The 26,643-nt window shown below is 35.5% G+C and overlaps 1 protein-coding gene across 1 annotated transcript in view; it reads right to left on the bottom strand.

Moving 5' to 3' along the window:
- The window catches only part of PIK3C3 (phosphatidylinositol 3-kinase catalytic subunit type 3), a 142,123-nt gene that overhangs the window by 81,965 nt on the left and 33,515 nt on the right, over positions 1-26,643 (bottom strand). The window contains exons 5-10 of the mRNA XM_027068875.2: positions 17,737-17,823; positions 15,528-15,623; positions 12,849-12,920; positions 9,580-9,684; positions 8,802-8,894; positions 29-214 (exon numbers count right to left, since the gene is read on the bottom strand). Of these exons, the coding sequence (XP_026924676.1) occupies positions 29-214; positions 8,802-8,894; positions 9,580-9,684; positions 12,849-12,920; positions 15,528-15,623; positions 17,737-17,823 (639 nt within the window). The remainder of the gene's footprint in view (positions 1-28; positions 215-8,801; positions 8,895-9,579; positions 9,685-12,848; positions 12,921-15,527; positions 15,624-17,736; positions 17,824-26,643) is intronic.

Raw genomic sequence — 26,643 nt, 5'->3', positions numbered from 1 at the left:
CAAAGAAGAGTAATGAGTAACAATGTACCTCATCATCTGCCTGTCGCAACCGGGCAACAGCATAACGCCTCACAGTTGGATTGGTGTAATGGGAGGATAAAAGCTCCAAGGAGTCCTCTACATCCATTGGCTTCCATTTTCCTAGAAGTTCCAATGCCTGTTTAGCCTCCTGAGGTAAATCCCAATTAACACATTTCAAGAATTTTGTTAAAGCCTAAAATCAGAAAAGATTTTAACATTAGAAACAACAGCCTATTACCTGGGAAAAGGAAAGGTCAAGAGTGAGTGGGCAGAGTTTCCCACTTGGTCCTGATGACAAAGTCACAGAATTGATGACAGACTCCATGTGTAACCACTAAACATAGTTACACATATGTTCCTAGAAAAATACTGCAGGACAGAAAGAAAAAAAAAAAAAGCATGTTCCCTGTAACTTTACATTTTTCAGCTTAGTTTTTTCTTTGTTTTTTTAAGGTTTTATTTATTTTTAACAGAGAGAGAGAGAGAGACAGAGCGTGAGTAGGGGAGGGGCAGAGAGAGAGGGAGACACAGAATCCGAAGCAGGCTCCAGGCTCTGAGTTGTCAGCACACAGCCAGACAACAGGGCTCGAACCCACAAGCCGTGATGAGATCATGACCTGAGCCAAAGTCAGACACTTAATGGACTGAGCCACCCAGTCTGAACCCACATGAAGGTACTTACTGGCTTGTACCTTGTACCTTGTACCAGGCGACCCTACATTTTTCAAGTTAAACCACTATACAGAGCACTACAAATTTTTAAGTTTTCTTTGACTTTTCCTCATTTTCCTTTTTTATTTTAAAATAGTGCAGGCCTTGGGGTGCCTCCTTCAGTGAAGTATTCAAATTCGGCTCAGGTCATTATCTCACGGTTCCTGAGTTCAAGATCCGGATTAGGACTCTGCTGACAGCACGGAGCTTGGAGCCTGTTTCAGATTCTGTGTCTCCCTCTCTCTCTGCCCCCTCCCCCCCCGCCCTCTCTCTCTCTCTCAAAAGTAAATAAACATTAAAAAAAATTTTTTTTAATAACAAAATAGTGCAGGCCTCAAGACATGGAAATAAAGAGGCGTACATATTCTCATGAGATGTTTTACAAACAACCTTCATTTTACAACATCAACATGGGACATAAAATATTGCAGCCAATAAATAAAAAGAGTTCAAAGTCAAGCAAAGGTACAATCCCTACCACGAACCTCACTCTCAAACCTCCCCAGGATCACTGGGTTTCCTAGATACTCACACATGAGGGCTCAAACTAAATTAAATATGTACATCTCTTACACAGAGAAGTAACTATTTTAAAAGACAAACAAAAACTCCACACAAACAAGCATAGAGAAAAACACAGAAACAGCAACAAATATTCTATGATTCAGCTACCTGTTTGTAGTATCTTTCTGGAACCTCACTTCTTTAGACAAGCAGCATAACTATCTAAAGTTTTTACAAGATTGTCCAGGTAAATAAATGACCTTCGAGCATATCATTCATGGTTGCATACATAATAAGTGCTCTTTTAACAAGGTTGTATATTTGTTCTCCATAAAAAACTATCTCTATTGTCACATCTCCCCACTGGGAACAGTTTCCTGGCTGATCCCATTTTCTTCTTTCTCTTTGTCTATGAATTCATCTCTTGAACAAAGATAACTTTAAAATTTAAAATTCCTGGGGCACCTGGGTGGCTCAGTCGGTTAAGCGTCCGACTTTGGCTCAGGTCATGAATTTGCAGTCTGTGAGTTCGAGCCCCGTGTCGGGCTCTGTGCTGACAGCTCGGAGCCTGAAGCCTGCTTCGGTTCTGTGTGTCCCTCTCTCTCTCTCTGCCCCTCTCCTGCTCATGCTCTATTTCTCTCTGTCTCTCAAAAATAAACGTTAAAAAAAATTTTTTTTTTTAATTTAAAATTCCTGTTCTGCCCAACTAAAATCTTTTCATTAGTAATCTAATACAGTTCTGAAGAAAATGCCCTTTTGGACAACAAAACACAGTTATTGGTTAGTATGACATAAAATGAACCCTAATGCCCATGACCTAACTTATTCTTGATTTAAGTAAATTAAGCAAAAAGGCCCGATGGAGATTATCTAGTCCAGTGCTCAAACTGTATATAATCTCAATGAAGTCAGTGGCTTGCCTGTCACCTCAAAATGGTGAAGAAGCTACACCCAAAACTGGGATCCACTAACTCTGAGCCCATGCATCTTTCACCAGATGGTTCCTCCCTACCATTAAGGCACTGCCATCTCCTAACTGGCTAAATCCATGCCCCGTAGAGCCATTATTCCATCAACACTGATCTCCTAAATCCATTACCAATTCCTGTCCATTATTTCCCAAGCAATATTTCCTGCATTTTTCCCCTCAGCTTGATTCTCACTACACCACACATTTAGAGTTTAGCATAGCCTTCTAGCTAAGAGCCTTAATACCAGTTTCTCTTCTAATCATTTCACAGGAATTCTCAGAAGCTCAAGTTGGAAGTAATGTTAGCATGAACCACCAATTGTCAACAGAAATGTATCTTCTAATATCCCTGACAAAAAGAGACTTAATATTTAAGTAATTCCAGTGGCTAATTTCTAAAGTACCTACTTTGAAGCCATTTTTGTTGTTTTTTAACTATAATGAACCAAAAGACAGAAGTGTTTTCATGTAACTTCCTCCCAATGTCCGTTTCATTGCAGAGAATGAGAGTAAATTTAACTCCCCCCCCAGTACGTGGACAACTTTTCCAATAGTTAATGATGACTACCATATTGTTATAGTGTGGTTTCCCATTAGATAATAGGATCACTCTAATTTATAAAACAAAACAAAAAACAAACATAACAACAAAACCTTGGCTTCTTTCTCCAAACACTTCAATGATACTTCTCACCACAATCCTCTCTCATTAAGCTAACTCCCATTCTCTTTCTATGCTTCAACCAACTTAACCTAATTAATACATCACTCTCTAATTCCTTTCTACAAGCTTTCCCCATGCTCTTCACCCAAACAGTAATGTCATCTTCAAGGCCAGCTTGTCAGACTCAACTTTTCCAGTAAGTTCTCAGCAACTCTGAGCTCTTCCTTTAGTACTTACCTCAATTTTACCCCTTTCATTCAAATGATGCTCTTCTTAACTGCCAAACACTTTTGTGGGCATTCTTATCTCTACAACTGGAGTCTGTTCCGAAAGGGTAGCTATCCATTTCTTCAGTACCGACAGCATGCCATTTAGCACAGTGCTCCCTCTCCATGTAAGAACACAGACCACCCTTCTAACTTATTCCATGCATTTTATTTTTCACTTCTAGAATGCATTTCTATGTTGAATGTTGAAACAAAGCAATACTTCTTAAATAACTACAGCAAAACCTTTTCCATTTCACAGCACATCAGCAATCTTAATAGAAATGTGCAGATATGTACTTACAAGCAAATCTTGCAGCATGCTGATGTACTCAGCTCAGTAACTGAAACAATCTAACCCCCAGATTCTCAGATTTACAGATTTACTAGTAAGATTTATAGCATGCTGCTTCCAAGGAACTTAAGACACTGTACAAAGAATTATACAACTTTCTAACGCTGAATGTTACAAATGTAAGCAAAGAGGTAGTAGAATGAAGAAGGAAAACAAGGAGAAGGGAAATGAGAAAGATAGAAAATGTAAGAATCTGAAGCAATAATAATACTTAATTCCTGGCCCTTTAAAGATGCTGTACTGATGTATGTAAATTTAAGGATTCAAAAGCAATTTTATCTTTAGAGTTTCCACTGATAAATGGAGAGTACAGGCTTTCGAGCCAGAGTGTTTGAAGTCAAATCCTAATTCCCAGCTCCATGACTTTTTGGCTGAGTCACCTCTAGCACATTATTTAACTTTTAAGTGACTTGTCCTATAAAGTTGCAGTAATGATTAAATAAGTTACTGAACGCAAATGTTTAGAACAGTACTTTGGAAATAATATATATTTGATGTTAATTATTTTATCATCTGATATTATTGTTATTCTACTTCTGATGTTGGGTGCAATGTCAAATGACAACATTACCACTTTTATTGCCATGTTTTAAATAGCAGTATTTCCAATTTTTTTTTTAATGTTTATTTTTGAAAGAGAGATAAAGAGCAAGCAAGGGAGGGAGGGCAGACAGAGAGAGGGAGACACAGAATCGGAAGCAGGCTCCAGGCTCTGAGCTGTCAGCGCAAAGCCTGATGCGGGGCTCAAACTCACAAACCATGAATCATGACCTAAGCCAGACACTTAACCGACTGAGCCACCCAAGCGCCCCTAAATAGCAGTATTTAATTAACCTCCCTTCTGATCTTAGAACCTCTTCACTATTACCTCCTATTCTTAGAATCACATTCACAATCACTTCAGAGCTGAAAAAAACTATGTTCATCATATATATCTCTATTTTTAACTTCTACCAACTAAGTTATGGGAAATTTCTAATTTGTTGCTAAAGGGAAATCTATTCCTCTACTCAGGACACTTCTGACAACAAATGTGTCGTTTTCCACACCAAACAATTGCTTAATTCTCTGAGAACACCAACTAGATGTCCCAAAATCTAGTTCAATTCTGAAACTACCTGGAGTTACTGAAGATTCCACAGGTTAAAGGGTCAGTCTCACAAAACTGCTTCCTGTTTTAGAGCCAATTACAAATTTTGGATCCCCAGGTTGCCCACACTTGTGTGTGACTTGGCTACAAATCAGAAGTTACCAATGACACCTTCCTCAGGCTCAGTAATTTGCTATAATAGCTCACAAAACTCAGAAATACTTTACTTATTACTACTGGTTTATTACAAAGGATACAAAATGAATAACCAGATGAAAAGGTACATTGGACAGGTCTGGAAGGGTCCCAAGCAGAGGTGGTTCTGTCCCTATAGAGGTTTGGATGTGCCACTCTCCTGTCACATGAATGCATTCACCAACCCAGAAGCTCTACAGACCTTGTCGTTATAGGTTTTCATGAAGGTTCCATTACATAGGTTTGATTTATTCTGGCCAGTGTTGATTAATGCAATGCCTAGTCCCTCTCCCAGAAGTCATGGGGTGAGGTTGAAAATTCCAACCCTCTAATCATATTCATCTGGCTGGTTCCTCTAGCAACCAGCTCCATCTTGCAAGAATCACCTCATTAGCATAAACTCAGGTATGGCTGAAAGGGGCTTATTATGAGTAACAAAAAGACACCACCCCATCCCTACCACTCAGGAAATCCCCAGGGCTTTAGAAACTGTGCCAGAAACAAAAACCAAGTATATATTTCTTATTAGATCACAGTATCACAGTTGTGCTTCTAATTTCAAAATTGAAAATATCTGCTCACCCTGCTCCTTCCATTTGCCCTATTTCATTATTTCAGGCACTCAAGCCTAACTCCTGGGAGTTGTCACCAAGTCATCTTACACATTCTCCTCTCCTTCCCCTGCCCTCCAAGATCACTCTCAAAATCATACATGAGTCTCCTAATTAGGTCTCTTCTTTCATTCTCAGATCTGCTCCAACCCACCCTGATTCAACTTCCTTAAAACATCACTTCTTAAGACATACTCTGTTGCTTTAGTGGTTTCCTATCACCAGTGAAATCCAACTCCCAAGCTAGAATCCAAGGCTCAAACTGACTCCAACTTGTTTATTTTATAACCATTCACACAAATTTTTCTGTCTCTGAACTTAACATGCTGCCTTACTCATGCTTTTCTTCTCCATGAAAAATGATCATCACATAAAAAATATCATCGAAGCTTATTCAAACTTTAAGACCAATCTTTTGCTCTGTGAAATTTCCTTCATATCATAGCACACTGATCTTGCTATACTCTACATATCTATTATAGTAATTACCTAAATGTTTATTAGGAGGATAACCTTTAATCAATTTACATGCTTATGTTTCCCCATTTTGATTCTGTATAAATATCCTTTCTCTAAAAACAGTTTTAATTTATATGAAGAAGGAGAAATGGTATCTCGAAGCCTAGAGTCTAAATATTACTAGGCCAAAGTGGTAACTTTGCTTGCTAAAGTGAATTCATTTCTGCTCCTCATCGACTTCTTGACAGCACAAATATGATTATTGTCCTGATGTTACGGTCCCAACAGCTACTTCAGGAAAAGCCTCATATGAACATTCAGTGCATCACTATTACCTCCACTGTGTGACAGTTCCTATGCTTTTTTTCCTCCAAAGATAACAGAAAGGCATTAAGAAAGTTATTTTCAATTAACATTTTTATAAGAAGCCATTTACCATTTATTGGTTTTGAAAAGTTACAATATTCACATTTTGGATTTCATAATAATAAGCCACTTATTTTTAAAGCCACAAATTTTTAAAATCTTCCTGAATTTCACTGGTTTTGCTAGATAAAGTGATTACTGTGAACTTCGTAGGTGTAACATCACATCCAGAGTAGAAGGTTTTTATCCAAAATACTTAATACAGGTCATTTAGAAAAAAATAGGTGGAAAGACCAAATTTAATTAAAAAGTAAATAAGAAATGTAAGTTTGTAAGAACTAATTTCCATCAATTTTTGACCACTGTTTTCTCTCCACCAAATCTTTTCAGCTTCAGGGCCCAATGCCAAATAACCTAAATCAGTTTCAGAGAAACTGACACGGAAAGAACTTCTTTGTGTAAGTAAATTAAGGGACAGGAGTACAAGAGTATTTGTTTTCTACAAAACCCATTTTAAATTATTACAAAGACACAAATGTGGCTGTGTGAATAATTCCTCTGGTCACTTGAAAGCCAATATATATATCTGGTCTACTGAAAAGTGCTTCCCAAACATTAAGAAATATTGTTTGTACTACTCTAGTGATCATAAGAATCCTATAATGTGTCCTGAGAACTGAAGTTTCATCACCCACATTTCAAAAACTTGAAATCAACTAGTTAAATGAAACTTGTCACATACTTTATATCACTTGAGCATTTTATTTCTTTTGCACATATCTGCAAGTAATTGAATTTCGGTGGGAAGTGACTACTTGTTTAAACAAACAATTTTTCTTGCAAGTGTTTCTATCTAAGGCAGTTCTGCTCTGTAAATCTTTTCTATGCTTCTTGAACCCATACATTCTAACAGGTTTAATTCAATATCTTGCTGTGTGTTTTAGCAAACACTCTTCTACATTCAAGATGCAATTTCTGTGACCAAGGTTTTTCTTCATTTAACAGAGTATCATGTACTAACTCAATCTTTTTTATGAAACCCAGAATCACAACCTAAGTTTTTATTGATGAATATTTCCTTTTTTGCAGTCATGAAGAGAATAACACTCAAAGCTATAGGAAATTTAAAATTCTTTTTTCACTCTTGTTAAGGATGTAAGGAGAGTTAATATAATTCATCTACAAAGAATTTCCCAAGGCATCAATAAAAGATAAAGAAGTAAAGCTGGAAAGTTTAAGATGAGCTGCAATTGAATTTTTACCTTTACTTTAGAAATGAAAAGAAATAAAATTGTTTCAGAAAAACAAGTTAAAGTAGCTAAAGACTGTCTCATGAGATTGTAAAACATATTCATTCATTCTCATATAATTATGTAATAGCTTTCTGACAGATATTAATTTTCCTGTGCTGCTATGTTTTGTGCCCAACACATTTCATAATTCCTGCTGAGGCATGTACGTGATGTTGCAAATATTTTCTCTAAAATCCACTAAGTTCTCTTCTAATTCACAGATGTGAGCACATCAAGATGGTATAAGAGCTTTGTGCTTCTTGCACAGGTTCCTTAATGTCTTTAAGACTCAAGCTTCCTCATACACAGAACACTCATGATCACACCAACATTCTGGGGTTGTTGTGGGATTTAAAAGATCCCTGGCATACTGTGGCTGATTAACAGATACTGGTTATTATTCTTATATCTTAAAGGTTAGCCCCTGAACCTATGTTCTAAGAATTTACAGACTATTTTAAGAACTAAAAGAGACTTAAAGTTCACATTTAATCAACTCATATTAAATATGAGAAACTAAAATTCAGACAGGTGGAAGTGATTTGCCAGTACTCAAAAAGCTTCTTAGTGGCAACAGTAAGACTCAGAACCAAGTCCCTAGACTGTAATCTAGTGCTGACTACTTTATCCTAATTCTCTCCAGAAACTTAGTAACTCCATGGTTTCATTAAGAAAAGCAATGTCTAGTTCTGACCTTGCCTCTATTCCGCATGCCAAGATGGATCCCACTCTATGACTCAACTTATACATTTCAAATTACATTTCTCATACTCCCTCTCCAGGCACATCTCCTCCAAAGTTCTATATTCCTTTTAATAACATAAATAGTTTGGTAGTCTTCCAAGTTCAAAGAGGTGAGAACCATGAAGATAGAGGTGAAACATTTACTCTGCATCTACTATGTGCCAGGTACTTGGCCAGGTTATTCACCAGTATTACCTCACCTATCAAGGATTGTCATCACCAGAAAAATGAGGAAACCAAGCTTCCAAGGCAATTCTCCTCACCTTACCTAGTAAGAATAAGTAGTGTTACCAAAAGTGAACCCAAGTCTCTCTGATTTAACCCATTCAAACTATGCACCTATACATAATCTATGCAGCAACAAACTGGTACATGTATCTTTGTGTATATACCCTTTGTAATATTTAAAAAATGAAGTATCATATATATTGCTCTATAGCATGTTTTTATTTTGACAATAACATTTTATTTCCATGGCAGTTTTACCTCTCCTGTTCATTAGTAACAAATTTTGCAAATAAATCTGATATACGAAAATATTCAAGATACTCACTTTTTCTTGATTAGTGAGATAATATCTAAACTTCCAAACAAGATCTTGTTCTTCATATGTAAGTTGCTTGGTTGGTGGATAACTCACAATAATCTACAACAAAGAAAAAAAGAACTACGTTGGTTAAATATATTCTTCCTATGTATTTCCATTTCATTTAAAATTTTTCATTTATTTAAATATTTCTATAATAGAATATTACAGAAGTAGAGAAATGTACATGAAGCAGAGTTAGGCTTAAATTTGCTGTACTTCTCAGTCCAAAAAAGGATATTATTAGAGTGCAGGGACAGAAAAAAACGATGTAATAAGTCACACTCCATATAGAAATCTGTAACTACAGAGCTCATTTAATTCAACCAAAAATAAACCATATCAAAATAACAAAATCCCCCTTTCTTTCCAAAAGGAAAAAGGAAATAAATAATGAACACTTTCCCTGTCAAGTCAAAGCACACAACAATGCATATCTGCACACCAGGGCTTTCCCTCAGGCAATGTACCTTGGGGCCAGTTTCTATATGGTGGCCAGACCACTATATCAAGAAAGTATATACTATTTGTCTCTCTGTCTCCAGGATTAATATATTTTCTTAAAGCCCCAAAATTGATTTCAAAAAACATACAGAAAATGCAAAATTGTTGAAGTTATGCAGATTTCATTACCCTGGAAAACACATGCACCTGAATCACTTTCAAATGAAGTGGTTATCACATCAATTGCAACTAAATTACACATTTCATTATTTTTATATTATTGGTCCATAAATTCTCTTACATTTAGTTGATCTCTTGTGGCAGCGTTAGGTTTGAGATCATGGTCAGAAGGTCCACTTCTTAAACTCCGGGCAAGCTTGTGATGTTTGCTCTCAACTAAATTCTCCTATAAATTATTTATAAAATTAATCAATAATGTAAACTTCATCAAAAGGAAGTTTCAATAGCCAATTAGAAATATAAAAGTAAGTAGTTGCTTACTTAAAACCATTTTAAAATAATTAACATTTTATTCTTGTTACAACTTTCATCCCCTGTGTATGTTTCTTTTAAATATCACCATATTGAGATAGGGAAACTAAATATGCCTTATGCTTCACTAGTGCCATAATATCCACATACCGTTCCAGCTTCTTAAAATATCTCATTATACCCCCTCGTTCTTCATATATTCAAGGCTTTCATACCCACTTGGGTATCACCTTTACTCTAAAATCTTCCCTGACAACCCAGACTAAAGCATTCCCTCTTCCTATGAGCTACTAATGACCCTGGGACATCTGCCAGCAGTGACTGATGGAAGGGATGGTGACCATAATGCTTGAACATACATATGTATACTTGGTATGGACTATTTTAACTATAGCCAAAGCCATTAGTTTTGAACATACTGTCTTTGCTTAAGGGATTTTTTTATTTTATTTTTATTTTGCATGTGTGAATTATCTGTTCATATCTTTTTCCTAATTTCCAATTGGCTTTCTGGTCCTTTATTACTTCAGTTTTTAAGAATCCTCAATACATTAGATACTCATCCCTTTTGTCTGTGATGTAGGTCAAAAAGAGTTTCTTCCAGTCTGTCACTTGTCTTTTGACTTTGTTATAGTGTTTTGCCATATGATTGTTTTAACGTAGTCACATTTATCAATCATTTCTTTTACAGTCTCTAGATTTTGAGTCATAACATGATTACAAAGCTTTCCCTACACTGACAGTAAAGTACTAGTAAGGTTAATACTTAAATCCCTGATTTGGAATTTTTCTCTACGTATGATGTGAAGTATGGATCTGACTTAATCTTTTTCGAAATGTATGATGTGAGGTATGGGTCTGATTTTATCTTTCTATAAATGGCTAACCAGTTCCCCACGACTATGTTCCAGTAATGAAATGCCACTAATTATCATATACTAATTTGCATAGGTACTTGGATCTATTTCTGGGCTTTTTCTGCTGTTCTATCAGTCTATCTGTGTCTATCTGTGTATGTACACGTGCTAGCACATGTGCGTATAATTACAGAAGTTTTATAGTGCTTTATTCTCTGATTCAGTAGTATAATAGCTGGGGGTTTTTTGTTGTTGTTGTTGTTAAAATATAGTCCTCTATTTGGTAAATAATCATGACTACAAACTGAACTAAATTTTTGAGCACAGGGGATAAGGAGAGTAGTTTTGGTTTTTTTAGTTTTGGATTTCTTTCTATCTTTTTGGTGTTTGCCCACTTGCATTTAAAACTTTTTTAATTGTTTTAAAATTTTTTTTAATATTTATTTATTTTTGAGAGAGAGAGAAAGACAGGGCTCAAGCCAGAGAGAAGCAGAGAGAGAGGGAGACAGAATGTGAAGCAACCTCCAGGCTCTCATCTGTCAGCACAGTGCCTGATGTGGGGCTGGAACTCACCAGTTAGATCATGACCTGAGCCAAAGTCAGACGCTTAAACGACTGAGTCATCCAGGCGCCCCTGTTTTGTTTTAATTACAGTATCCATAATGTTAAAGCTATAATTCTTTTTTTTTTTTAAGCTTTATTTATTTTTGAGAGAGAGTGCAAGCGGGAGAGGGGCAGAGAGAGAAGCTAGACAGGAGATCCAAAGCAGGCTCCATGCTGACAGCAGCAAGCCAGATGTGGAGCTAGAACCCAGGAACCACACGATTGTGATGCTGGGCCGATTTTGGACACTCAACTTAGCCACCCAGGCACCCTAAAGCTATTAACTCTTGATGAGTATCTTCTTTAGAAAAGAATACACTAAAAATACAAACATCTCATTTACCGGACTTTTTGGTAGGAGTAACAGTGCTAACTAAGGTCCTGGTATAAAAAACTTTTTTTTTTTCTTACATTTTTTTAAAATGTTTATTTACTATTGAGAGACAGGGGGAGACAGCATGAGCAGGGGAGGGGCAGAGAGGAGGAGACACAGAATCTGAAGCAGGCTCCAGGCTCTGAGCTGTCAGCACAGAGCCCGACACAGGGTGCCCAATGGACTGAGCCACCCAGGTGCCCCCAAAAATCTTTTTTACTGTTGGCTACTTTGAAGGTAAGCATAAAATATGTCCATTCATGTGTTTCAAATATCCAGAATAAAAAATATAATATCATCTTATAATGAAAATTCAGTTTCAATTTTAGACATATTAACTTGAACTTATTATACTATGCATAGGGACTGTGAAGGAATTCAGGATGTTTGTTTCTAAAAGATTTGCAAGTGACCTTTTTTTTCCTAATTTTTATGCTTTTTTTCTGCCATCTCTTCCTTTGGTGTTGGGCCATCAGTTATTACTTCCTGCTTTAATGATGTGTATTTACCTCTATCATCATGTTTTTATCTTCTAATATGCCACTTTTAATCCACTTTGGTCTGATTAGGAAGGTAACTAATCCAATTAGAAAGGTAAAAAAAATAAGAATAAGATGGTTCAGAGTGATGTAAAGGAGTTTTAAGTGTGAATATCATGGTATCCATTATGCTACTAAAAGTATTTTTTGCCTGAAACTTTCTAAATTTAAAGTCATCTAATTAATCCTCTGGTACAAAGTAAGAATTCTTCCTGTTTCCTATCCCTGAAAGTGTTATCATCTCAAACTTCCATATGTAGGTATCTCTCAAAATCATCCAGGTCACCATGATCCAAATAAAAAAGTTCTTGTAGCTACAACAATCTTCCATATTTTCCAACAAAATCAGTCTCCCTATAATTATCCATTGAGCCTACAGTTTCATTCCAGTATAAACAAACTCCCCTTCCACATGACGACAACCTTTCAAATACCTGTTCCCTAAGTTCTCAAGACTACATTCCCTAACTCTTCCAATAATCAAATAAAATGGTTCCCCAATACTATACTCTCCTGACCTTATTTTTAGGTGTTGATACTGTAAAAGTTCACTGAACTTGACTCCAGATAGCTAAAATGGACTTATGAATTACTTTTAGGTGTCTGAATTAGTTACATACTTTTTTAAAAGAAAGTGTATGTGTGGATCCAAGTCATAATCACTGTGGAGAAACACACTTTCATAAGAAATTTGACAATAACTCACCATAGACATCTGAGGATCAGGAACCTTCACTATCTCAAAGCTTGTTAAAATTGGAGATGACTCATCACCATCCTGGGTTACAGTGTAGTAAGTTAAAAAAACAGATAAAATTTAACCAAAGAGTAAAAAATAATACATGATAATGCACATCCTATGTATTTTAATTCTATTTAATGAACATCATTCCTCCCTTTTAAAAAAAAGTATCTTCTTTCAACTGTATTTTAAAATACATATCCATTTTTTATCTGTTGTTGCTGAGGAAATACTTTGGGAAAAATAAAATCTAACAAAAAGCTGTTACAGTTTTTAGATATATTAGATATAGAAACTAGTAGATTGTTTTTGTAAGTTTTTTTAACTGTTTATAATGATAATGGGTCAAAATTAGTATGTCCTCATTTTCCAACTTAAAACAAGAAACCACAAAGTATAATTAAAATATAATAAGTATAAATATGAATAAAATGCACAAGGGATGTGTTGCATTATTTGCAAAAACTACTGAGTAGATGTTGGTAACTTTTCAAATTATCACAATAAAGTTCCATTCAAAGAAGTCAAATTTTAGGTGTGGAGTTAATGTTGCTGAACTTTACACACAGAGACTCAGCAGCATTGCTTCTTAGAGGGACACCTCCTCAATGCAATGCAAACCTGAATAAAAAGAATCAATCCATCAATTATTAAGAAATAAAGCTGCCTTATTTTGTTGGTATTATCATTTTTGAAGAGTATTGGCTTTTATTTTTATCCAAATCAGGCAAGAGAGGTAATTCAGCATAATAAATGTCACTGTGTACATAGTGGGAAAAGCTAAACTAATGAAGGGCAAAATTCATTTCCTCCTAACTGTACATCTTGGATCAAGTTTTTCTGTCAATTTCCAAATGCTAGTATTTCCTTTGTTAGATAATGTGCACAAAACCAGGAGAGACTGAAATAGGGGAAGTACTGTGACTTGACTTTAGTTCAATAATTGAGTCTTACAGAAAACCACAAATTCCCACAGCCGTTGTTTAACAGGCTGGTTCTCAGTCACAATACCAGAAGACACATTTATCAGCCCAACTGTGACAAGTAATCTTCACTAAGGCTATCTGTCACAAAAGACAGGTGACAAGAAAGTCTATTTCCATTAGATTCAATACACTGGCCCAGCAATCTTTACACTAAGTGGAAATATGACAGGGTAGGTAGACAAGCATTAATTTATGAGCAATTTTCAAGAAGCAGTAGAAAGGGGTCAAGAACCTTTTCAAAAATACTTGAAATTCTTCTAATTTTTGTTCTGTTATTATTTCATCTATTATCAAAGCTGTCTCTCAAAAGATTCTTCACATCACTTATGTTTGAAAGTACCATTTCCATTATCATGTTTTTGCAATATAAACTCCACATGGGCAGGAAATAATGCTTTAAATTATATGAGATATAGTATAAAATGTAAAATGTGAGTTTATTAAAGTGTATTAGTGACAAAATAATTTCACTCATCTGTATTTCCCACTGTTTTTAATGCAGTTTTTCTAATGAATTAATAAACAATGTTAAATAGTCTACCTTCCTAATGTCTTTTTACCAAAGACTATCATTTATAAAATAAAAAGCTGAAACAAGTTAACTTTTCCTAACCTTTTATTAAAGAGAAGGGGTACAAGCCTAAGAGAAAAAGATATATGTTAACTTGAAAAGTATCAAAAAAATGATCATAAATGAACTATATAAACCTTAAAACTCCATTACAAAAAGATCTTTCAAATAATTTATAGTTATAAAAAGATGTATATTTTCAAAAATCACTGAGACAGCTTTAATAAATAACACTAGAGCGTAAATATAATTTAGAAGTGCTGCCTCTAATAAACAAATATACTGCATATAACTATATACTAGAAGAAATATTATTCTATTATGCCATGTATCAAAAAGTCTGTCCTCACCCACGATGATTTAAGCACCTAAGTATTTCCACAATAATACCTGGTTTACGTAGTTCTGAACTATGCATGCAATTATTTCTATAGTGCTTAAATTAAGACCCTTCAACAAGCATTAAAGGCACAGATATTTTTCATCTAGCTACATATCAAACATACACGTACTTTCTTCTGCATAATGAGCAGACCAGAACAAATCCATAAGTGCGTACTTGTTATCACTCAGTCAGATAACATGGTTTTCTTAATTCTGCATTAATTATATATAAAAAATACATATTTAGAATGGCTTTCATAAGCATACTTATGTAAGGATCACATATACAATTCCAACACATTATATATGCTTACTCAAATAAGAAGTATACGCTTAATTTTCAACACCTTATCACTTAAAAAAATTATTCTTTTTGTTTTTCAAATGAATATCAATTGTTAACAAAGCTATTGCTTTAATGTCCTACTTGTCAATTTACAAAACAATTAATCAAAAAGTTTTTAATCTGTTGCATATTTATTGAATTCTGGAACCCAGAACTCCATTACATGAATGATCGGTTTTTGTAATCTTGTTGTAGCTATATGATCTGATTTGTGTATACACAAACAGCTGCGGCTGACAGCTGTCTGCTGCTATCCTGCAACCAAATAATTCATCTCAGCAGGTACAACAGTAATTTTTTTTAATGTTTCCCCTCCCCTCTACTTCAGAGACTATAAACAGTTCCAAGACAAATACCTTTTCATAATAAACAATACCATATTCCTTATCATCACACTTGACACATCGAAACTCAACCATCAAGTACATGAAATTAGAACTTCGTTTTTCACTCTAAAAAAAAAAAAAGATTTTTATGAAAAATAATGATCTTCAACATTCCTTTAAAGGATCAGTAATACATCATTATTTCCAATTCAGTAATACATGACCTATCAAGTACAACTTAAAATGTAGTAAATTTTTATTGCATTATTATAAACACACTGTTTTATACAGTACTGCTATTTTATTTTATATAGCACCATTGTTTTATAAAGTAGTGTCTACTATTCTCCTATAACTCCCTCCTCAAAGTCAATGACATTTCTGGTTTATTCTAGTTGGATTATATTATATAAAATCTTGGAAGGTATTTTATATACATTTTCACGAAAACTATTTTATTTCAGAAATAAAGATGTTTTGGACTTCTAATTTAAGCAAATAACTGTTTATCCTTAAACCATATGTCTAAGTATGTAAATTAAGTAAAGTATATAATTAAAAACAGAAGCTATTTGAGCTTCCCAGATACAACCTTTACAAGTTATTCACAATTCACAAATGGTCTTAAGATAACTGGCAATCATTTATACATTTTTATCAATATACTTTAAATATACTGGGAAATAGTTACTTTTCTCCAACATAAAAAAATATTGCATGTATAAATGTGTCCTCTTAAGGAAAAAAGCAAACACTAGGACAATAATAAAGTGAAAATAAAGTCTAAAAGGGTGATAAGTCTTAACCCAGTTTTAAAAATGGTATTAAATCTGTATGTATAAAATCATAAAGGTCTAAAGAAGTCACTTAAATTGTTCAGCTTTATGAAGCATATAATAGTCTAATTATGGTAATGGCAATGCTCTCCTATCTTTTAAAGAAGGGAAGGTGAGTAAGGCTGGACAAAGTAAGCTGTGACACAGCTTCTTCTACACACACTCAAGGGTATCTAAGTTGAAGAACAGAAAAATGAAAACACTTTGATTTAACTATTTTAGGAATGTAACTATTATAAAAATTCAAAAAATAAATTCTTCTTTCTGTTTCAATATGAAAATGTATTATGAATAAATTTAGAAAAGATGCCCAGTTTATTCATACTGAATGTAAGTATTGTTAAACAAAACACTCATTTTTTTAAATAAACAATAGTAGAATTTAACTTTTATAAGTGTTCATTGTAAATTCAAAATTTCTCTCTTTCAACCTGCTAAAAAAACATTCACAGAATATAAAATAAGTCAGTTATGCCCTGTGGTAATCACAGTAAATTAGGCATATCACAAAAATTGAAATTCCTCTCTCCTAATGTGATTAAAATAATTGTTCTCTCTATTACCCAGACACAGAATGTTAGGCCAAACATGTAGTAGGTCAGTGCAAATATATAAAAAAGAAAAGAAAATTTTGTTCTAACTTTCGGAGTTTCACGGAAGCCATCTTTTAATTAAACATATTTTGGGCCAGTAAACAAGATTAAAAAACAAACAAATTACTTTGAACCATGTAACTTTACAAAGGGTGCAGAGTGCTGTACATAGTACATAATACACACTGTATCTTAACTGGGGAGAATTACTAACAATGACTTAAGATTACTGAAATAAACAGGTAGCACTGGGTTGAAAGAATCCAATACTGAATTGAACATAAATATATGCTGCCAAATGGAGAAAGAGAACACCCAAAAGAGGCATCAAGTTTAACACAGGCTTCACTTGTATAATACTCAGTACACTAAGGATAACTTATACCTACTTCATGGTTTGAGAGAACATTAAAATTAAAGAAAAACAGGTATCTCAAATTTCCCAATTATTACCATAGAACTCACAACTACAGGTTATCCTCAATGCTCTCACATTTGTAAGTTATCTGTCAATAAACAATGCTTCTCAAAAAGTTTGACTTAGAGGGCTGCCTGGTGGCTCAGTCACTAAAGCTGAGGTCACCATCTCATGGTTCCTGGGATCAAGCCCCAAGTCGAACTCCATGCTGGCAGCACAGAGCATGCTTAGGATTCTATCTTCCTCTCTCTCTGCCCCTCCCCCATTCATGCACACATGCACATGCTCTCTCATAATAAGATAAAGTTAAAAAAAAACAAAGTTTGAGTTAGAAATATGGAAAAAATATTTTGTAAGAAAACAAAATGCAAAAAACGAGGGATACAACCCACCTCATTTATCATTTCTATTTCTCTAAATGTCAATCTGTCCAGCCAGTCTACTTTCACCATGTGTCCTTGTCGATGAGCTTTGGTGAGCTGCAGAACAAATACAATGAAGAAAATTTTAACATAGATTTCACAGAAAGGAGAATAAAAATGGTAATGATCATCAACATAATAGTGGGAAAAAGTGCAATAAGACATTAAAAAGGAAATAAATGGCATAAGAATTTCAAAGAAAGAAATGAAACTGCCTTTATCTGCACATGACATGATTATCTATGTAGAAAATAAAGAAAGATCAAAAAACTCCAGGAACTAATAAGCAATTATATAGTAAAGTTGCATGATTCAAGGTTAATATATGAAAGCCAATCCCTTTCCTACATACCAATAATAAGTCAAATTTGAAATTAAAAACACACTATCATTTACATCAGCACCCCAAAAATGAGACTGGTATAAATCGAACAAAACATGATCCACATGAAGAAACTTACAAAAATCTGTGGAACAAAATCCAAGAACTAAATAAATGGAGAGATACTCTGCTCATGGATAGGAAGGTTCAATACTGTAAAGATGTCAGTATCTCCCAACTTGATCTATAGAATCAATATAATCCCAGTCAAAATTACAGCAAGACATTTTGTAGATGTCAACTGATTCTAAAGTTTATATGGAGTGGCAAAAGACCAAGAATAGCCAACATAATACTGAAGAAGAACAAAATTGAAGGACTGACACTACCCAACTTGAAGATTAATATAAAGCTACAGTAATCAAGACAGTTTGGTTTTGGCAAAAGAATAGATGAATAAATCATGTAAGCAAAACTCAGAACCCAGAACTAGACTCCATAAAGACAGACATATGATCTTTGGCAAAGGAAGAGGGACAACATAATGGAGCAAAGACAGTCTTCTCAACAAATGGTGATGGAACAAATGGACATGTACATGCAAAAAAATGCATCTAGACACAGAACTTACACACAAAAATTAAATTAGAATAGATTATACACCTAAATGCGAAATGCAAAATTATAAAATTCCTAGGAGATAATATAGGAGAAAACTAGATGAACTTGGGTATGGAGGTGATTTTTTTTAAATGCAATACAAAGGCACAATCCATGAAAGAGATCACTGACAAGCTGGGCTTCATTAAAATTAGAAAAACTTCTGCTCTGTGAAAGACACTGTTAAGAAAATGAGAAACTAAGCCACAGATTAGGAGAAAATATTTGCAAAAGACCTGATAAAGGACTGTTATGAAAAATATACAAAGAATTCCTAAAATTCAGTAAGAAAATAAGCAACTTAATTAAGAAAAATGTGCCAAAGAACCTTAACAGACAACTCATCAAAGAAAACACATAGATGGCAAATGATCAATATGTCATCAAGGAAATGCAAGTTAAAACAAGATACCACTTGGGGCACCTAGGTGGTTTAGTCCGTTGAGTGTCTGACTCTTGATTTCAGCTCACGTCATGATCTCAAAGTCATGAAAATGAGCCACCGAACCAGGCTCTGTGCTGGGCGTGGAGCCTGCTTGAGATTGTTGGTGCTCGTTCTCTTTAAAAAAAAAAAAGAAAGAAAGAAAGAAAAACAAAAAAAAAAAAACAAGATACCACTAAACACCTATTAGAATGGCCAAAATCTGTAAAACCCTACCACACCAGATGCAGATAAAGAACAGGAAGAAATAGAACAGGAAGAAAATGCAGAAATGGAACAGGAAGTCTCATTCACTGCTGGAAATTGGTCGCTACACGGGGAATGTAAAATAGTACAGCCACTTTAGAAGACAGTGTGGCAGTTTCTTACAAATTAAACATAATCTGGAGCACTTGGGTGGCTCAGTTAAGGGTTTGGCTCTTGATTTTGGCGCAGGTGATGATCTCATGGTTTATGAGTTCAAGCCCTGCATTGGGCGCTGCACTGATAGCATGAAGCTTGTTTGGGATTCTCTCTTTCCCTCTCTCTCTGCCTCACCCCTGCTCCCTCTCTCTCTCTCTCTCTCTCTCCAAATAAATAAACTTAAAAAAATAAAAAAATACATACTCTTACCATAAAATCCAGGAAATGTACTCCTTGGTATTCACCCAAAGGAGTTGAAACTATGTCCACACAAAAGTCTGCATATGGATGTTTATAGCAGCTTAATTCATAATTGCTAATATTTAGAAGAACTAAAACGTCCTTCATAGATAAATAAATAAACGTGGTACATTCAGACAATGTAAAATTACTCAGTACTAACAAGAAAAGAGCTATCAAGCCATAAAAAGATGTGGAGGAACCTGAAGTGCACATTACTAAATGAGAAAGCCAACCTGAAAAAAACTACACAGCGTGCATACTATATGATTCCAACTATATGACATCTGAACAAGGTAAAACTATGGAGACAATAGAAAGATAACTGGTTGCTTCAGGTTTGCAAAGGAAGAGGAATCAATAGGTGGAACAGAGAACTTCTAGGGCAGTGAGGCTACTCTGTACAATACTATAATGATGGATAAAGGTCATTATACGTTTGTCCAAGTCCACTGAATATACAACACCAGAAGTGAACCCTGTGGAAATCTATGAACTTTGGGTGATTATGATGTGTCAATACAGATTCATCAATTAAAACAAATGTACCACTCTGGTAGAGGATGCTGATAATGGGGGAGGCTACACAGATATGGGGGCAGAGGGTATATGGGAACTCTGTATCTTCCTATTAATATCACGATGAACCTAATATTTCTCTACAAAAATAAAATATTTAAAAAATCTTTTAAAAAATGGATAGTAATGTCACCTTCACATTTGACACGTTCCTATACATAACAGAAACCGTATACAACTATCAGGATAACAGATGGACTTGGCTAGAGACTAATCATCTACGATTTTTAGAGAAAAACAATTTTCAAACATTTTATTTAAAGGTCCATAATTTGCCAATCTAAACATGTTAAAAAATAATGAAGCCTTTCCTAAAAGTATCTCCATGTTCTACATTTCTTATATTTTCATTACAAAGAGACAGGTTTATAATAAGAAAAGTTTCTCGGGGCGCCTGGGTGACTCAGTTGGTTAGACAACACACTTCGGCTCAGGTCATGATCTCCCAGTTTGTGGGTTCGAGCCCCACATCAGGCTCTGTGCTGACAGCTCAGAGACTGGAGCCTGCTTCAGATTCTGCATCTCCCCCTCTCTCTACCCCTCCCCTGCTCATGCTCTGTGTCTGTCTCTCAATAATAAATAAACGTTAAAAAAAATTTTTTTTAAGAATAGTTTCTCAAATGAGAAATAAACTACCTTGTCTATTTCCTTCCTCTCAATCTAAAAAAACTATAAAAAATCATTTACACACAGTAAGGTATTTCTCTGAGGCCTATAATTTAATACTCCAAGATTTCAGTGCATAGGTATGCATGTGTGTTTTAATTTTGAAAGGAAGTGATAAAAGAATTAATAATAAAAAAGAATTAGCAGTAAGAAAATAATTTCCAGGGAAACCTGGGTGGCTCAGTCGGTTAAGCATCCAACTATATTCGGGTCATGATCTTACTGTTCATGGGTTCAAGCCCCACGTCAGGCTCTGTGCTCACAGCTCAGAGCCTGGAGCCTGCTGCAGATTCCATGTCTCCCTCTCTCTCTGCTCCTCCCAGGCTTTTGCTCTGCTGTCTCTAACTCCAAAATAAACAAACATTTGGGGCACCTGGGTGGCTCTGTCAGTTAAGCATCCGACTTCGGCTCAGGTCACGATATTGCCGTTTATGAGTTCAAGCCCCGCAGTGAGCTCTGTGCTGATAGCTCAGAGCCTGGAACCTGCTTGGGATTCTGTCTCCCTCTTTCTCTCTGCCCCTTCCCCACTCAAGCTCTCTCTTTCTGTCAAAAATGAACATTTAAAAAATTAAAATTAACATTTTTAAAACATTTTTTAAAAGAAAAAATAATTTCTACAGATGCAGTTGGTACAGTCCTCTGAAGGTCTTATATACATACCAATCTACCCTTGGTTTCAGAAATTAAATAATACACTGACACTTCAAATACACAGAGTATTCAAGACAATTTCCAAGATCCTCAAAATGGAACAAGATTTTGTCTTATAAAGTGTAATTTAAACACAGCATCATTCATGTATCAAAACCCCTCTTTCATTCTGAACAAATTCATAGCATAAAGCAAAACTGGGTGGCAAAGCCTTACATGGTACTCTACCAGTCATTTTCTTTCCCATTATGTATGTTATGGTGGTATGCCTACAAGGAAGCCAAACACTTCCATCAATTATTATGTCTCAAGGAACTAAAAACTTTTCACCATCAATATTCTTTATCTTCTTCAATTAAGGGATTCTTATCATGACTACATGGTCATACTGTTTCAGGAGTGAAAAAAAGTAACTTCATACAAAAAGTTTGAGGATTATCGTAATATAAAAATATCAGATTAGCTTTCAAATTCCTTTTCACCTGAGGTTATCTCTAAATTAAAATGGATAAGGCAACATAAGTGCTTAGCACAGTTCCTCATACAAAGCAGGGACTAAGCATTTCATTGGCTCTAGTTGAAGATTAAACAAATATGATACCATCATGGAAAGAGACTAAGAATTAGTTACAAGAGAACCAAAAGAACACTGGGCAATATGACCTAAAGAGTACTAGACTAGGAGCCAGAGAACCTGGGTTATAATCCTAGCACTCCATTTTCCAACTGTCTTTTTTTTTTTTGAGAGAAAGAGAGTGCGTGTATGCATGAGCAGGAGAGGAGAGGTGTAGGGAGAGAGAGAAACAGGAAGAGTGAGCAAGAATCTTAGGCAGGTTCCATGCTCAGCGCAGAGCCTGACATGGAGCTTGATTCCAAAACCCTGGGTGGAAATCAAGAGTTGGACCCTCAATCGACTAAGCCAACCAATGAGCCACTGAGGCGGCCCTCTAACTCGTCATTTTTTCCATGAAGTATACTTGATAAACAATGTTACATTAGTTTCAAGTGTACAACATAGTGATTCAACAGTTCTATACATTATGCCATGCTCACAAGCATAGCTACCAATCTGTAATGTTTGAACCCATATCTACAAGATGAAAGTATTAACTTCTATTCCTACTCCCAAAATTCAGAGATAATGGATGCAAAATACAACAGTTAATATTATTTCCTGTAGTCTATAAAGAATTATATTCGCACACACTTTGCAGCATGTTCCAAACTGGTTTTTAAAATTAATGAAAATATAAAGGGTCATATTACATGCTTTGCTTTTATGAACAAAGTAACGGTAAAAACCAGTAATTAGAGTTTATATTCCTAGACATATATAGCAAGAAGGAAGAGGAAAATAACATTTATTCACACACCAAATTTTTGGCTCTTTTTATAACCTAACCACACTATAAAATAAATAGTTCTGACCCCGATTTGCAGATAATTATCAACTACTACAGTAGAGCGGCAGAATGAGGAGTTAAAGCCCAGGTCTATATGATCCTGAAGTCCATGTTCCTTCCACCAGGTTTTGCTACCCACTCTAATATGCACTCTTAGTAAGACATTTAAGTTCAACTAATTTTTGTAACTTATTAAATACTAATTTCATATTTATGTTATTGTGGTTGATTCTCCACTAGTTTCCTTTGAGGAAAGAATTAGCAATAGCAGGCTAAGTTTAGATGTGGGAGAATGTGGTGGGGCTCCTTCTTTCCCTTACTAAATCATCAGACAAATCATAAATTTTCTGGGGTCATTTTCATTAGTTCCAGAATTCATGTCTACTAATACATATTACTTCCTATATGGCATATTCCAAATGTCCCCATTTGAATAGTAAATGTGACCATTCTCAAACTTATAACAAAGAATGTCAATGGTTAAGATGGTAGTACCATAAACTTGGTAAAGCACGAGGACAAGTTTAATTATCCTAAATTCACATTTTTGCATCTTTATTTGCAATACAGAAAATTTAGACATAAAGAAATGTAAATGTCCATCTTAAACTATTAAGTAAATTATGATACATGTACACTATGGAATACTATGTACCCTGACATGGAAAAATCACTGTTTCCATTGAATGCAACAGTGACTGCCAAAAGAGAGATACCACTTATACTATGACTGCTTACCAGTTTGTCTCCTGCATCAGACTCTGAAATTGCAAGAAATTCTATATTCTATAAAACTAATTCTGTTTGAATAGTTTTATAATTTCTGCAGAATTAGAAAGTTACCATTTAAAATGTCTACTAGCCTCTGCACTATTTACCTATTACTACGTAACAAAGCACTCAGTTTAAGGCACTGAGTGCCTTAAAACAATATTCAGTTTTTTATTTCTGATACTTCAAAAACTCAAGAAGCCATCTTCTTGTGAGACACCTAGATTTTTTTTTTCTATTGGCCTACCAGTGTCTCAACAGTCTACTGTCATATTGGTGGCTGGAGCTAGAATGTTCATGATAGCTTACTTCACTCACATGTTTAATACATTTGTGGGAAAAAGTGCATTCAACTGGGAAACCAGGATGGGTGGGCCTCTCTCTTTCTGCATCTACTCTCAGTGCTTTTCCCTCTCCAGGTAGTCTTTCAATATAGTCAGTACAATAGGATACCCAGACTTCTCACATATAGCTCCCTGTCCCAAAAGTGAAAAACAGAAGCTTTATCAAACTGTCTTAAGGTTTAGGCCTGGAAGAGACATAGCATCACTTCACAGGACTGTATCAGTTAAAATGAGTCACAGCACTAATGCAGATCCCAATGTGGAACAGAAGGGTAGAAGTATCAGGAGGCATCACTGAGGGTGTTTTTTAGAGACTAGTTAGCACAGCACTTATTGGAAAGCCCACGCGTACAATATAGTTGATTGCTCAATTGCAAAAGAGCAGTGGGAGAGACTCTGCAGAAGGCAGTCAACTCTTACCTAGATTTCAAGCAATAGACAAAGTCTAGAATTAGTTATCACAATTCCTAAGTCCTGTTTTCCTCTCCAAAATGATCTCCTACAACTTACACACTATACTCCGGTCACCCCTTTTGTTCTTCAAACTTTTATAAAGACATTTTACTTTGAAGACTCAACATGGATGAAATGATTAAATATTAGAGGAAAAAATTTTACTACAAGTTTTATAAAATTTTATAAAATTGTAAAGCACTATGCACAATATAAGCAACTATCATAATTAGACCATAATCTACGTCATTTCATTTCTTATAGGTGCTGATAACAATAGAGACAAACTTGGATGATTTTCACCAGTCCAAAGCTGCTGGTTGTCTCCAGTCTAGGAACTTTCACAGTAACTAAAAAACAAAAATGAACTTTAACAGGAGCATCTGGGTGGCACAGTCCATTAAGCATCCAGCTCTTGACTTTGTCTCAGGTCATGATCTCACGGTTCCTAAGTCTGAGCTCCACATTGAGCTCCACATCGACCCCGCAATGTGCCCTGCATCAGGCTATGCACTGACAGCGCAAAGCCTACTTGGAATTCTCATTCTCTCTCTCTCTCTCTCTCTCTCTCTCTCTCTCTCTCTCTCTCTCACACACACACACACAAAATAAATAAACTTTTAAAAAAATGAACTTAAACTTATATTTCATTTTGGGTCTCAAATGTCAGTGACCTAGATCTTTCAAAGGAGCAAATCTGCATTCTGTTAAATAGCAGGATAAAACCAGTACAGTCTGTTTCAAATTGCTTGTAAAGAAATAATCCTCACTAGGGTGCCCATCCTAGGAAGGAGATAGGTCAACAAATCAATGAAAGTGTCATTTTCACTTTTTAAGGAACACAGGTTTCTACAGAGAAACTTAGAAAACACAGAGAATTCAGAGAGAAACCCACTGTCATAGAAGTAATAGCAAAATTACTAGCTCTAACTTCTCCAAAATTACAGCAATGGATTTTAAAGTCTATTTAAAAAAAAAAAAAAAATCTGTAAGAAGCAAATAACAACATGCCCAAGAAACTGCCTGGAGGACTAACCAACCATGTATTATCAGATGTAATGAGAAGGCAGAAACAAGGTCTCAGATTAGTAGGTGTTCAATACAAGTACTAAGAACAGAACTAAAAGTAGGCCAATTTGGTGCCCTGCATATGAACTAAGAACAGTTGGGAAAACAAATGCCAAATCTGACAGTCATCCCTGGGAATACCGACTTTGTGATCACAACTCACCGTTCATCTCTCCTTATCTGTTTTACTAGATATATTTCTATCTGCTCTATTAGACTATAAGCTTCCTGAGTGCTAAAACTATGAGGGTTGATAGAACCTAGCACTTACTCAATGAATATATCTGTTGAAAAGCCTTCTAATGTAAAAGGGTGATAGATGGAAAACAAATGTTTGTATACTTCAGAATTCTGCTTCAGACTTGTGGGGAGTGGATGGGAAACACGGTATCAGAGAAAGGGGTAACACTCAAAAGGAAACTGAAGAGAAGAATGATTCATGCCATTGGGTCACTTTTCCGTAGTATTTATTGAAAGGGCGGGCCTACGCCTGCCGACTCCATCTTGTTCTGTGTCCTTCACCTTGACCACGCCTCCTCTCCTTGAGTAACCTCCCACTCACCCGTTCAAACTTCCAGATCAAAACACGCCCCAGCGACCTGCGTTACAGGACTCCGACCCTTCCCCAGCCAATCTGCTGAGGCCACAGCCATTACCTCACCAACTGCCCCTAGACCCCAATAAAACCTTTGTGCTTTTGAAACTCTCGCTCTCTCTCTCCCCGGTATCTCACCACTGCGTTGGTGCAGGTAGGGGATTGAGCTCGAGCTCGAGCTAGCTCGAATTAGGCTCTTTTGCTTTTGCATGGGACATGGCTCCCTGGTGGTTTTTGGGGATCATGAATTCTGGGCATAACATTTATATACTCTCAACATA

This window comes from Acinonyx jubatus, chromosome D3 (assembly GCF_027475565.1).
Source record: "Acinonyx jubatus isolate Ajub_Pintada_27869175 chromosome D3, VMU_Ajub_asm_v1.0, whole genome shotgun sequence".
NCBI classification, from domain to species: Eukaryota; Metazoa; Chordata; class Mammalia; order Carnivora; family Felidae; genus Acinonyx; species Acinonyx jubatus.
Note: the sequence above shows the minus strand (reverse complement) of the source record. Positions and strands in the feature narration are given on the sequence as shown.